General features: G+C 36.7%; 2 protein-coding genes across 10 annotated transcripts in view; one reads left to right on the forward strand and one right to left on the reverse strand.

Annotated features, from left to right (window-relative positions):
* LOC121856255 (probable phosphorylase b kinase regulatory subunit beta) overlaps window positions 1–8,235 on the reverse strand; it is a 52,317-nt gene extending 44,082 nt beyond the window's left edge. For 4 of the 8 annotated variants that reach the window (XM_042351646.1, XM_042351644.1, XM_042351649.1 and 1 more), the window contains exons 1-7: window positions 8,130–8,233; window positions 5,438–5,553; window positions 5,068–5,203; window positions 3,732–3,939; window positions 2,092–2,288; window positions 1,589–1,748; window positions 531–617 (exon numbers count right to left, since the gene is read on the reverse strand). In XM_042351646.1, the coding sequence (XP_042207580.1) occupies window positions 531–617; window positions 1,589–1,748; window positions 2,092–2,288; window positions 3,732–3,939; window positions 5,068–5,203; window positions 5,438–5,553; window positions 8,130–8,203 (978 nt within the window). In that variant the 5' untranslated portion in view covers window positions 8,204–8,233. Of the gene's footprint in view, window positions 1–530; window positions 618–1,588; window positions 1,749–2,091; window positions 2,289–3,731; window positions 3,940–5,067; window positions 5,204–5,437; window positions 5,554–7,178; window positions 7,266–8,129 lie in introns of those variants that run through there. The other 4 variants (XM_042351651.1, XM_042351648.1, XM_042351645.1 and 1 more) reach the window with 3 other exon arrangements.
* Window positions 8,236–9,735: 1,500 nt separating this feature from the next.
* Window positions 9,736–14,343, forward strand: LOC121856254. Of its 2 annotated transcripts, none has more exons than XR_006086943.1 (2): window positions 9,736–9,803; window positions 13,459–13,548. XR_006086943.1 is itself a non-coding variant. In XM_042351643.1 (2 exons), the coding sequence occupies exons 1-2, from the start codon at window positions 9,829–9,831 to the stop codon at window positions 14,088–14,090; spliced, it is 819 nt and encodes a 272-aa protein (XP_042207577.1). In that variant the 5' UTR covers window positions 9,810–9,828; the 3' UTR covers window positions 14,091–14,343. The 2 variants fall into 2 exon arrangements, 1 of the variants encoding a protein (XP_042207577.1); XM_042351643.1 differs by lacking the exon at window positions 9,736–9,803 and adding an exon at window positions 9,810–10,015 and having other exon boundaries at window positions 13,459–14,343.
* The last annotated feature ends 241 nt before the right edge of the window (window positions 14,344–14,584 follow it).

A 14,584-nucleotide genomic window follows, 5' to 3' on the forward strand; every position in this document is an offset into this window, starting at 1 on the left:
GCACATCTACTGTCCCTTTAAGATGGAGTTAATTTTAATCATAAACTTGGATGGAATAGATGAACAGGCTGACAGGACAAACAAGAGTTATGTACATTCCCTAAAATAACAAACTATACAACAACTGCATCTAGTTTAATTTCTGGATCACTAGAAGAATTTAATGAAGTTCTTTATAAAAACATCATATTTAGAAAGAAAAAAAGGTTACTATGTACAAAAAAAATCACACCAGAAACAAATACCAATTATAGGGACAGAAAAACATATATTGTAAAGTTCTTTGGGCTCTAACCAAACATATTCTTAACTACCTGATACATTAAACAAATAAATGATATAATTCTGGTAAATACGATAGCAATAGAATAATCTTCCCACACCCTAAATATTTATTACTCATCAAGTAAAACAGCGTAACAAATTTCCTTCTGAGCTATCAAGTCTTTCCCCAGGTAATGAACAGAAACAAGATTTATACAGTACACCTTCATAATTTATACACACAACAGTCTACTATAGTTACTAACCTGAGACCTTGTTTTGGAGTATAACATTTGATCGTGAGTAGCAAAGGCAGGGAAGGATATAGTACACATGAGACTTGCATCAACGTTCTGCAATGAAGAAAAGATTTGATGAATCCATTTGCTTATACACATGAGAAGGTTTGTAAAATTATTGCCATGTTAATACACAACTTGGCCATTTTCTTTAACTAGAAGGAAAACTACCACTAACAAGAGCTCTACCTTCTTAGCTTAACTAATTTTGTATTTTTTAATGAGCTGCACATTCCTCAATTCTTCTTCCTCACTTCTCCATTCATTCAACTCTACATCACACAATCTACTGGTTGTTTTAAAGTCTTACAAGAGCCATAAATGTATACTGGATCAATCAGTGTTGTAGATCTTCTCACAGTTCCTGCAATTCAAGCTAGGATAAAGTCTTACAATTTGTATGAAGAGTAGAGTTTGAAAATTAACATAAAAAGGATCTTATAAATGGCATATGGGGCCAAGTAGTTTTGTGCAAGATGGATTAAAAAGGAATCTAGCAAGATGCATGATGTCTTCCAATTTGAATAAGTGGAGCACTGCAAATTACACAGGGAGGAGAGTTTCATAACTTGTATGAGATGATGGATGAATCTTACAACCAGCAAAAGGGGATAGATCTTATATTTTAAGAGGAGGTGGATCTTGCAAATTTATGGGAAGGAAGAATCTCCTGAAGAAGAGAATTTTACAACTTGCATTAGGAGGAAACCTTGCAATATATATGAGGAAAAGAAGAGTTGTAATATGCATGAGGAGGAGAACTCTTGCAATTTTCATGAGAAAGAGTAGTTACTAGTGTTGATCTTGCAACGTACATACAGTCTTGCAATTTGCATAGGAAAGGGTATTCTTACAATCTTTATGATGAAAAGTAGTCATGCAATGTGTATGAGAAGGAGTCTTTGCAATCTGAATGATGGGAACAGTCTTGTAATTTACTGAGAGGGAATGACAAGGATAATAAATGTGGTTGAGGATAAATGAATAAATATCAACAACACTCAGGACAGGAGTAAAGTGGTTACCTTAGAGCTGGACTCCCGGGGTAACAACGTCTCAAAGATGCTGCGGTTACGGTTGTGTGCATCAATGTCCACAAAGATGACAGACCAAGAGGCACCTTTCTCTCCAAAAAGGTTACAACCATTGATGGCTTCCAAGGCTGCCTTAGCCATCCCAATAGAGCTGCCAGTGGGGGAAATAATAACTTTTTGATGTGTTTTAACTTACATGGAAGGTGGGAATAATATCAGTAACAAGTGAAATGACAAATGAATGACTCAAGATCAAGAGGTCTCCACTGTTGGCTAAATTGTTGAGATCGTAACCCCTACACTTCCACCCATTGTTGATTAGTATTTCCTGTTAACTATTAAATACTTCTTGTCTTTTATACTTATTACCACCAAGTACCTCCTAAAATAAAACTTCTTGAAACAAACACACATTTAGAGGTACATATCATAAACATATTAACCCACATTAGTCATCTCCATACAAGTAAAGAAAGAGAGTCAAGCCTGATTACCTGGCATGTAATTCTGGGGTGCCATTGTTGTACTTGCTACCACGTTCCCACATCCCAAAATCCGGAGTCCTGTAAGCTCTCTCCACATAATACACAAGATTCTGCACAAACGTCACCTCGTCCATGGTATATATGATCTGTAGTCCCGAGGTAATCATCTGGACGAGGAATAGTAGGAAGAGGGACACCACGTCAATCTGAAACACAAGGATCCCCCCACAAACTTTAATGCCACTACAGTTTATCCCATTTGGTAATGATTTAACTACATAAGACTTGATCTCCAGCCTCTTCAAATCCTACTGAAGCTTCCTCTTTAACTGTGTAATGGACGAACAAAGGCATACATGACACGGTGTTCTCTGAAAGGCAATATAACTGATGATTGGCCCAGCAATTCATGTATTAAAAGACAAAGATGAGTAATTAATTGTGTAAGTAAGAAATGAATGCCTTACATTTTAAAGCTCTGCAAGTTGTAAGTTAATGGAAAGACAGGAGGCAGACAGGCAGGAACTACCATAGAAAATAAACAATGCAAGGAGGAAAGAGGTGCAAGATGATAAAGTCAAAATAAATGGACTTTAATAAGGACAAAGTAGATGGTAGAAGCAAAATAGAGCCTCGTAGACAACCAGCAGTGATGGGAAATTAGCTTAAGTGTGAACAAATCATAACTGTACAGATATAGTAGCTAGTTGGAGAGAAAGGATACTATACAGAAAATCAAAGCATCAGGGAGACCAAAAGATGATAGTCTGGCAATTAAGTATCAGATAATTGAGGTGAGAACTATGGGTCAAAAGTTGGAAGAGAATGAATGTAGGAAAGGGTAAAATGGTGAGAGTAAGAGCAAGGGTCTGGTGCACAATTTTTGTTTGGGCCTAGAATGGAAAGACCAGACAACACTAGATGGTCACATAGGGTGGTAAGTATCATGTGTAGGTAAGAGGGAAAATTTACCATGATCAAGGGCTGGCTTTTAAATATACAGAGAACTAACACATTGGTTTTATCTTGAACACTGTTAACTTGGGCATTAAGTGAGGAGAGATTTAGTACAACAGTTGCCATCTAGAGGCAAGAGGATTTTTTAAACAATGCCTATCCAGTAAGTACACACACGAACAGGATATGAATGACAAGCACTTCATGTCCCATGTTTAGTGCTTTATTCGACTATTATCTCTGTGGTGTTGATATGCGCGCCATTCTCCCATCAAACACAAAGGCAATGGATAAAATAAATAAATACCCTAAATATATATGTACTGTATACCTGTATATAAAAAAGGAAATATGACTGTGATCACTTTAACAGTATTTTGTCATTAGCCAGACATGGTACCTGTAAACAATCCAAAATTTTGTAGCCAAGCTCATAAAACTTTTGTCAAACCAATTATTTTACAATTTTGGAATTACTTTAATAATTTGGCAATTTAAGATATGATGCACAAGTACATGCACACAAAAAAATACTATATAAAATTTTAACCTGTCTTTCTATGAACATTAATATACTGTAAGTTATATAGTTGAACCAAAAGTGCAATATGTCAGCACTAACTGAAAAGCAATTCAGAGCCAGTAAAGAAATTTGTCCACCGTGTACAGTGCAGTAGTGGTGTGCAACATACCTGCAGATGACCATAATCATCGGATGACACAACTTCCTTTCCCGTTTTGAGATGAAACTTGGAGTGTAATGCATATTTAGGATTCTGACCTTTCTTAAAATTCTCCACATTTTCTGTTTGTCTCATCCAACAATTCAGTATCCCACGCATGCACTTGACACATGACTGACCTAGTTCATACGCCTTCCCACGATCATCGTCTATACGCCTGTGAAGGAAACATTTGTACATGTAAAAATCTGAACACATTAGAGAAGGAAATGTGCAATAATTTCTACAAAGTTAATTATGATAGTACGGTTTTGTGTTAATATTAACGCCTAGTAATATTCTAAGAGCAAGAGAGGGAATAAAATTTCTGGTCAACTAGATCCCATAACCACATTAAAGGAAACAACCATATTGGGAAATTTACCACCACATTTTTTAAGTCTGGTAAAGAGACAAATTATGTATCAGTTACTATAGTATTTCCACGCCCCTCGTCAATAGCTACAAATAGCCGATTTGTTTCCCTGAGCATTTTATCTCCCCCGGACTGTGTGTGTATATATAAGCGCGTATTCATATCGACCTTTTATGATAAATATTAAAAAAAATAACATCCTCTCTGAAATGCTAATGCCTTAAAATGATTTGCATTTTGATAGTTCAGATATTTAACAGATCTGGTTACCAATAATTGTGAACACATTTAGTTTGAATTTTCTATGAACCAATCAGCTATTAGTATAGAAGAGGGGCGTGGCTTATGGGCCAGGTTAGCGTGGAAAGAGTATAGTCCTTTAGTTAGAAGTAAGTGGACCCTTCGATACACCAATTAACTAACCCCTCACCCCCGCAAAATGACATTGGGACGGTAGATACATGCAGACAAAGGCACAACACAGATACATAAACTATCTTTGTGATCCTAAGTTGTATTCTGACATGTTAAACAATATTAGGCCACGGAGAACATTGAATGACTAACTAGGAACACAACACAGTTCACATGTCATGACCTATAGTACACCATATTTGTTTCTGTAGAAGACTTGTTCAAGAGTATATACAAAATATGTGTAGGTTCTCAGTACTGTAATGAAAAACACACTTCTACAATAACAGATAATTAAAGTGGGTTTGATAGGTGGGAGGGAAACACAGGTTGAGCTAACTTTCTTTATTTCTCTAACGTTTCAAGGCGCACAGAACCCAAAACGTCAGAGAAATAAAGTTAACTCAACACTGTGTCCCCTTCCCCCTCCCCTCCCCATCAAATCCACTTGTCGTCATGGATCGATGACAGATAATTAAACTCAAGCAGTACAGTATAACCTTTGAGTGACATCACCTGTAGGCCTGGAAGAGACTCCATATAGATGCAGCACAGTATATGGTAGTGCGAATGTCAGCCACTTCCTTTTCCTGACTGGACAGCGGGAAAAGTCCAAGGGTGATGCTCTGGTTCTGTAGCAGCTGGCGCTTAACTAAAAATGTACAAACAGATGAGGATAATAAGCATGGTAGGATATGGTGAAATTAGTCTGCCCAATATTACCAATTTTTCCCTTCAGAGCCTAACAATATCACACGTTTAAGAGGAAATTTATTATATTTTCTTTTATTTAGAACCTAACAAAATCTCTTTCCCCATTAGAACATACATCATTAAGTCATTTCAGGTCACCCGTCAACAAGTGGGTAAAAAAGACTTTCCTCACCAATGCCGTAGTAGTGATCAAGCTTGCGGACAGTATCGTCATAACTGATGATTCGAAGATTAACGTCTATATCCGAATCACACACGCTGCCAGTCCGCTGCCTACTGCGAGGAGGCCTGGAAAGAAGAATACAGAGTGAATGACAAAACTAATTTAACTTTGGTAAGGTATGGTTGGCTCATGTTATCTGCTCTTATCTTCAGAAATAATCTATTGATGGTGAAAAAAATACTGAGGAAATAATTTGGCAATTACATGAAGTACCGGTATAACTTATTCTACGATCCACTGCTTGACCAACGTATTTCTTATATATTTATGCTCATCTTTATACAAACTGCACAGCAAATAAATCTTAAAAGCCAGATGATAAAGATTTAGTAAGCTTTATTTCTTGTTATTTATTAAAGGAACTGAATCATGTACCAAACTATCCATCGTGTAGGGAGTCCCACTGTCACCACTCCAAGTCCTGGGGGCACAGAGAGAGAACACCGTGTGGAGGAGCCTACAGTGAGGTGCATATGTTACCGAACTTGTGTGGTACAGTACTATGTGGCGACCCTGTTCATGAGTCTGGTGTTGCTGTCTGCCTGAAGGGGTCGGAGTAGCAAGACGACCACCCAAGGGGACGTGGTCATGCTGGGACATGGCTGTGATAACTTCTACTCAAGATCATATTTTTTTTTTCCTGTTTTTTTTTGTACAGTGTATGCGAAGAGCTCGGTTAAATACTGTTGTGTTCGCAAAAATTATGTCATGAAATAATCAAGGTTAAAGTTAGTGTACTATACAGTACATTGCTTTTATTATTTACTTCATAACCAACTATATGATATTAATTATTCTAGTGTCAAAAGAAAAACAATTGAATGTACTGGCAGGTTGAGGATATGTAAAAAAAATCTCAGGAAGATAAAGTCTGAATAGTTATTAGGCCAAGTTTATTTTAGAGGTTTACTTTACAACATACAGTACTGCAGAGTAAATGATCAATAATCATTCAAACAAATAATGTAATAACCACCAGCCTCTGATTGGCTGAGTGAGTGATGTCAAGGCTTTGTATGCCTCTGAGTGGTCATGCTATGTGGTAAATACATCGGTGTCCCACTGTATCCGTAACCTACACGTGTCGTATAGGCTGGACAAAAGGCTGAAATTCAAATGATTTATAACTCGATTTTTTTCCATGTTCCAAAGATGCATTTCCCTTCCCTGCCTAACTAACCCACCACCTCTCATCCCCCGATCCTACCCCAGTCCACTACCCCTACCCACCCTTCTCTACCCACCATCACCCACCCTGCCCTCCCCCTACTCCAACTCGTATGTCAGACCCAGCACTTGTCCACAACTGTATATTAGATTAGGTGAGGTCAGGTAGGTTGGTTAAAGAACTATTAACACACTGACATATCACAATAATTAGCTCTTGGCAAAAAAAATTAAGATAAACAAAAATTGCAATTCCTCGAACTTTAATTAATAATTCGAGGGTAAGAAACTTATTTTTCTTCTCTATTTTTTCCAAAGTTACTCCTTCTAACGGGACATATTGTAAACTGTAACCATTTATTTTATATCAAAGGAATTAAATTAACATATCATCTACCAAGAAAAATTGGCTGGACTTCAAGAGATGACATCATTTAGGTAATATACAATAGGGCATTTTATCTAATACACTCAAAGATTATGTGAAGATGTCGATATTAGGTTTTTTAGCGGATTAACTTACTGTTGTGGCACTACTAAGGACGCCATGGAGGTGTTTAAGACTGCCTGGCTCGTGTCCTTGATCCCGTAACTTCGTCCTTAACTTCGTCCTTTCTCACTTGGTTTAAATACAGGCCGTTTTAACCAGAATTTTTTTATTTTTTATAATAAAATTGAAGTGAAAAATAATAATATGTAGAATTTATCAGTTAGTCCAAGAGATAAAGAAAGAGAGATTGTATTTTCTTATATATTTACATTAAAAATTTAAAATATCTCCTACGTAAGCTGTAATTAATGGAGCAACATAGAAAACGTACACAATATAATGGAACAACTATTAATAAATTTTGCTATTTTTTTCCTTAATATAGACAGATGAATAACACACACGAAAAATATACCACTTTATAGAGCATATCTCGGTTACTAAGTATAAATTTTATATTAATTTCATATAACCCCAAAGAAATTAATCCCGCGTAAAATTTGAAGCATTTTTGTATAGTAAAAAGTAATTAACTATTGACCTCAGAATACCTCCTAATATCAAATGCACTTGGCTTCAAAATAACCTCAAAGTGCCCATGATATTGGTTAGATTAAAAAAAAATCGGGGGGCCTACAGTGTGCCCAAACCTCCCAGCTGGGTGAGCTTGTAGTGGACGTCTCCCCTACAACTGCATATAAGAAAACCACATTAGAGTTTCCTTCCATCCTGAGTGCTAGACAACATTAATATCTCGATACCCCTACAGGCTCGTTTTGCTCGCCATGTTCCCCCACCCACTATTTCTTGGACCACCCCTCTCCCCTTTTTTTATATTCCTGGATCCGCCCCTCACAGGTGCCAGTACTTGCCAAGAGTGCGTAATAGAAACGTGACCGACCGACCACCCAAAAGGCTTACAAGCCGACTAGTGGTGAAAGGGATAAAGTAAAAGTAATGTAAGCTTGTCATAGAATTTCTTACCGTGCATTATGAGATTTTCGAAGTTTACTGACGGTTCTACCTCTTCCGTGCACGGAGGTCATGCCTTTGTTCATATCCGACAAAAATAAAATTTCTCTGTACTTTTAGCAGGAAAAAACACACAATGACCTATAAATGAGATATCTAACTGCTTGATGTATATCTCACACACAGTCAACTGCAAACAATATCTACTCCAGATAACGTTATCTATGATAAGGACAAAATGATGGTATGCATATATATATTTTTTTTTATTTATCATTTAAAAACTTACCAGTTTACTAGCGATTCGTCTGTTCTTTGTTACCTTATTATGAACTTTATTGCCCAGTGTTCGCACAGGAGTAAACTGCGATGTTTAGTAGGGTCACACTGGATAACACCCCTCCCACGTGTATCGGGACAGACCTCGAACCCAGGACATAATATTGAGAGATACGCGGATCACTATACCTCTGATAACGCTTCTGAACTATAGTGAAATTATGTTATTACCATTAGCAATCATTATTTTTTTTAGTCAAGTCCCAAAAACATCCCCTTCGAACACAATGCTGTGGTAGTTGTAACTCAAACTGTTAAGAGTTAAATTTATCCCGTAACTGGAGACGAGGGAACATAAGCGGAAACCTGATTTGGAGGAATTACTGATCCACGTTATTTCTGACCATCTGCAGTTACTTTCTACCAATTCTGACTTATTTTCCTAGGAATGGTTGCACATCCTTCTAGGGGAAAATATGTCTCAAGTCAAAATTGGTAGACACATAACTGCCACGAGTTAGATTGCCATGAAGGTCCAAGAAACGTTTATTGGTGTGTGTGATACTTGTCATTCTTTTTCAGATCTGTTCAGGTGGTAAATAAAAGAGAACACTTAAGAAATTGGTTTTTATTGTCTTTTTGAACGATGTGGTGAGGGGATTCATGTATAACTGGTTCAATTTATAGTAGAGGACAAAATTAGATTTAGGCTATTTTTGTGTTTAATTATAATTTCAGATAAAAGCAAGACTATTTTCTTCTATGAGACTTTTGATTCATTTTACCCATAATGGTGAGTTGTAAATCAGAATGCTAGAAAATTTATTATTGCATTTGTGTACACCAACCGAATTTAGTATATCTAATTATGTTCTCCACTATAAATTATCTTAAAGTATATACTGTAGAGAGAAGGAAAAATTAAAATACCATAATAAAGAGATGAAGTAGGGGTGAATGAAACCTTGTGTAAATGGCATTGAAATTTTAAAGCACTGTGGTCTATTAAGGGGGTGCACCAGTCCTTTGGGTTCGGTCCTGCTAATCTAACTAAAATTACCACAACCTAAACTAATATAACAACTAGTCATTAAAACCGCCGGATCAGTGATAGAGGAATTAGTGATGGGAGGAATTAGGAGATATGGATTAAATCATTTTCCCTGGGGGTGTTACTGAGGGTAATAATAGTCTGTTGTATATTATATTAAAACCAAATAATTTTTGTCTTATATCGTAATTAGAATTATAACACTAAAATTATAATAAAATCAATATTTAAACGAAACATTTGTTATTGACGATTAAATATTGATTTAATCCAACACTCGCTTGATCTCCTATGGTAAACAACACTCGCTTGATCTCCTATGGTAAACAACACTTAAGTGGTCACCAGTTCCTACAGTAAGAAACATTACAAATTTATAACATGAATCATCCAATTCTTTGGTGTCATGAGGCAATAGTTAGTCTACTTAAGCACATTAGACAAGAAGAAGTATTATGGGACACAAAGCATCACTTGTATTATAATGAAACAATGAAAATGAGCCTCCTTGACCAGATCTGCAAGGAGCTGAGATTGGAGTACCCTGGCATGATTGGTCTGTCTACAGGTAATTTGGAGTTAGTTTGTGTCTAAATCAACTACCTCAGAAAAAAAGGTACATTATTTAAGGATATATACCTCTTGGCCTTATGTAAAACAGTTATTTTCGTGTGTATATTGATGGGAATGAACGTGGTGACGAAACGGGTAAAGCAGTTGAATAGAATTAAATTGAAACAGTTTATTGCAGTGGTGACGAAGTGGGCATACCCCGTTTAATTATTGTCTGCTGCCCACTGGTGATAAACGTTTGTTTTGCACATAATTCCTAACCTAACCTGGCTTAGGTTAGTTAAGGTGCAGTTGCAAGACAAACTGTTAACACCAGTAGATACAACAAAAACAATAAATAAAGAAGGAAAAAACGATATTTGTTGCCGGGTGCAGGAACAGAGGGTAAATAATTATGAGGTACAGTAGTTGGCACTCATGAGTTTCCTCCACTATTACCAATTACTATGGAAAATAGGTTTTAATGGTGTTTTTCATCAGGTTTCACACGAATTTGACCTTCATTAGTAGTTATGGAGATATGACTCCCCCCCCCCCCTCCAATTACCAACATTGTGGTGTAAAAACACACTAAAACGACTCAAATATCAGTATACACGTCAAACTTAACCTAACCAGAGAAACTTGAAGGACCACACCTAACCTCCTAACCCTCACTAGACTCTTAACTTAACTTAACTTTACCTAACCCAAATTTACCTTAAGAAACTGATGGAGAAGAATCTTGATACAGAGTGTCTGAATCACACCTTGGGTACTTTAATGAACCAAAGAGAATACCATGAGGCCTAAAGATGTCAGCAGCTGTGGTGTGGTTCCCAAATACTCGTTGAATCACAAGCCAATCTCCGAACACCGTCTTAATACTGGTTGAATCACAAGCCAATCTCCAAACACCGTCTTAATACTCGTTGAATCACAATCCAATCTCCAAACACCGTCTTAATACTCGTTGAATCACAAGCCAATCTCCAAACACCGTCTTAATACTCGTTGAATCACAAGCCAATCTCCAATCACCGTCTTAATACTCGTTGAATCACAAGCCAGTCTCCAAACACCGTCTTAATACTCGTTGAATCACAAGCCAATCTCCAAACACCGTCTTAATACTCGTTGAATCACAAGCCAATCTCCAATCACCGTCTTAATACTCGTTGAATCACAAGCCCATCTCCAAACACCGTCTTAATACTCATTGAATCACAAGCCAATCTCCAAACACCGTCTTAATACTCGTTGAATCACAAGCCAATCTCCAAACACCGTCTTAATACTCGTTGAATCACAAGCCAATCTCCAAACACCGTCTTAATACTCGTTGAATCACAAACCCAATCTCCAAACACCGTCTTAATACTACGTTGGAATCACGTAATCTCCAAACACCGTCTTAATACTCGTTGAATCACAAGCCAATCTCCAAACACCGTCTTAATACTCGTTGAATCACAAGCCCATCTCCAAACACCGTCTTAATACTAGTTGAATCACAAGCCCATCTCCAAACACCGTCTTAATACTCGTTGAATCACAAGCCAATCTCCAATCACCGTCTTAATACTCGTTGAATCACAAGCCAATCTCCAATCACCGTCTTAATACTCGTTGAATCACAAGCCAATCTCCAAACACCGTCTTAATACTCGTTGAATCACAAGCCAATCTCCAAACACCGTCTTAATACTCATTGAATCACAAGCCAATCTCCAAACACCGTCTTAATACTCGTTGAATCACAAGCCAATCTCCAAACACCGTCTTAATATAGATTTGAATCACAAGCCAATCTCCAATCACCCGTCTTAATACTCGTTGGATCACAAGCCAATCTCCAATCACCGTCTTAATACTCGTTGGATACAAGCCAATCTCCAAACACCGTCTTAATACTCGTTGAATCACAAGCCAATCTCCAATCACCGTCTTAATACTCGTTGAATCACAAGCCAATCTCCAATCACCGTCTTAATACTCGTTGAATCACAAGCCAATCTCCAAACACCGTCTTAATACTCGTTGAATCACAAGCCAATCTCCAAACACCGTCTTAATACTCGTTGAATCACAAGCCCATCTCCAAACACCGTCTTAATACTCGTTGAGTCACAAGCCCATCTCCAAACACCGTCTTAATACTCATTGAATCACAAGCCAATCTCTAAAAGCCGTCTTACAACTACGCAATTCAAATTCCAGGGCTTGGACATGCTTACGAGTATCATGTGACATCCAAACTTCTACTAATTGGCCGAGTAAGAAGTAAGCAATGTAGAGCATATATCCCAGCAAATTTTGTACCATAAATGAAATGAAAAAGTCAAAATAACTCAAAAAACAAAGATTTCCGACTGAAACGCAATAAAGTATTTATTTATTTATTTATTTATTTATTTATTTATTTATTGCTATACCTCCCTATATAAGAGTCAATACAGAATTCCGTGCATGGCAACTACCGAATATTAATCGTGAATATTAACCGAGCACATTTTTCTGAATTAAAAAAATAAAATAAAAAAAATTATAAATACTGTAAATAAATAATTAACATCCAGGACATAAGGACAACAAAAGCTCACACATCAACCTTAAAATGCTGCATTTAATGTATTTCTTATCAGGGAATTTTTGACTGGGCAGACTGAAGGCTATGTAGCTGGGATGTTAAGTTAGGTTGGAAAAGTCAGTTACTGTATTCTGATATATGAGTCGTTAGGTCTGGGTTCTAAGGTTTATTTGAGTATAGGTGGAGCTGTACCGTGCTTGGTATTCTCATGTTTCACAATTGCCAACCTAACTTACCTTATTATTGAAAACTTAAAAGTTACATGGTAATACAGTACAGTACTTAAAAAAAGACGTGTGCAGGTTATTCAGCAACATCCCTAAAAATGGTGGAGGAATAAATTTTTACTAAACTTAATCTAACCAAAAAAGAAAGTCAAACCTAATGACATATATATAAGTATCCACTTCCAATAATAAACACTGTATGTGCTATAAGTAGGCTCCATGGATTATGCTCCCAATATATGAAATATTAATTAGTCTTTATTAGTACTGTACTTGTACAATATTATTAGAAATCATTTAATACAATATATTTAAATCAATGATATTTTCTCAATGATTATGGGCACAGACCATAGTGTAGCATAACAGTGTCCATTCTTTAAGCCCTAAGCTCTCACTATCATTATGTTGAACAATTTCCTAACATTTCTAGCTACAACATCATAAAAATTGCTTTCTATTATAAAGATGCCAGCAGCATTGTGTCTATTCTATCAGTAATTGTAATTATCTGTATTTTTCTATAGTTTTACCTACATTACCATCTTCAAGAATTATCCTTCATTTTAGAACTACTGTATCAGCAAAGTTGCATTTGCTGAACTGACAACAAAAGTCTAATAGATATATCCTTCATTCCAGATATAGTGGTCAAAAAGTTTGCAACCTTACAGAAAAGATTCGAAAGGGAGTTAAACAAAATCAAGGCTACTTCCAATGGGCCAAATAGCAGAATAACTACAAAATGGGAGTATTTCAAAGCCTGTTCTTTCCTACTGCCTGTATACGACAACTGCACAAGTGAGCCCTGTTACCAGCCAACAAAAAATTTGACAGACGAGATCATGTCCGATGACACCCTGGAGATGGACGAGCCCGTACCATCCCCGTCCTCATCTTTAGTCTCTTCTCAACCTTCCCGCCCCAACTCTTCCCTCTCAATTACACATGTTCCACCCCTCCACAGGATACCAAAAAGAATACAAAAACGAAAAATCCAAGATAGTGCAGAGGTCATGCAACAGAAGATAATCGAATCACTGGACTGCGTGAGAGATACATGGAGTTCGCAGCCGCACCAAAGTCAACCCTTCAGATTTGATGCAGCTACAGAGGCTGCCATGTCATTCATGAATTTAATACCAAATTCACACCAACACCTCAAGGATGAATTTACTGAAAAGGTCTTTTTTCTAGTCGCAGATATGATCAAAAAGTATAACAGTGAAAAAGATTCTGAACAAATGACAGATAATGTTGAACACTTTACATAATAAAGGTCATGTTCAATGTTTGCATGGGTGCATTAGCCATGGTCACCTGAACAGTAGAGTACAAATGTTAAATTTAAGGACATTATTTTGTATTTTTTTTAATGTTAAACTTTAAGGTCTTACTTATGATATACAGTAGAACGTCGATTTAAAGTGATTCAATTTAAGGACACTGTTTTAATTTAAAGCGAATCTTTCCCATTTTGTGCGAGTCAATCTGGCGCATCATATTTTAAATTTCGCGCCTAATGTTCTCTGGGCACGCTACACTGTCCTAAGGGCAAAGTTGTACTGTACATGTACTCAAAATAATGTACTAAATGATTACTAAAATTTTTGTCTGGTGCAAACTATAGCATGTATATATTCAAACTCATCATTGTCTTATAAGAATTCCAGCAATGTTTTTAATTATTTTCCCCCATGTCAGTTCAGTGACATTTTATAAGAGAAAAACTTAGTCACTCTTAAGGACAGATAAATAAATAAGCACT

The sequence above is a fragment of the Homarus americanus genome, unplaced genomic scaffold (assembly GCF_018991925.1).
Source record: "Homarus americanus isolate GMGI-L3 unplaced genomic scaffold, GMGI_Hamer_2.0 scaffold48016, whole genome shotgun sequence".
Classification (NCBI taxonomy): Eukaryota; Metazoa; Arthropoda; class Malacostraca; order Decapoda; family Nephropidae; genus Homarus; species Homarus americanus.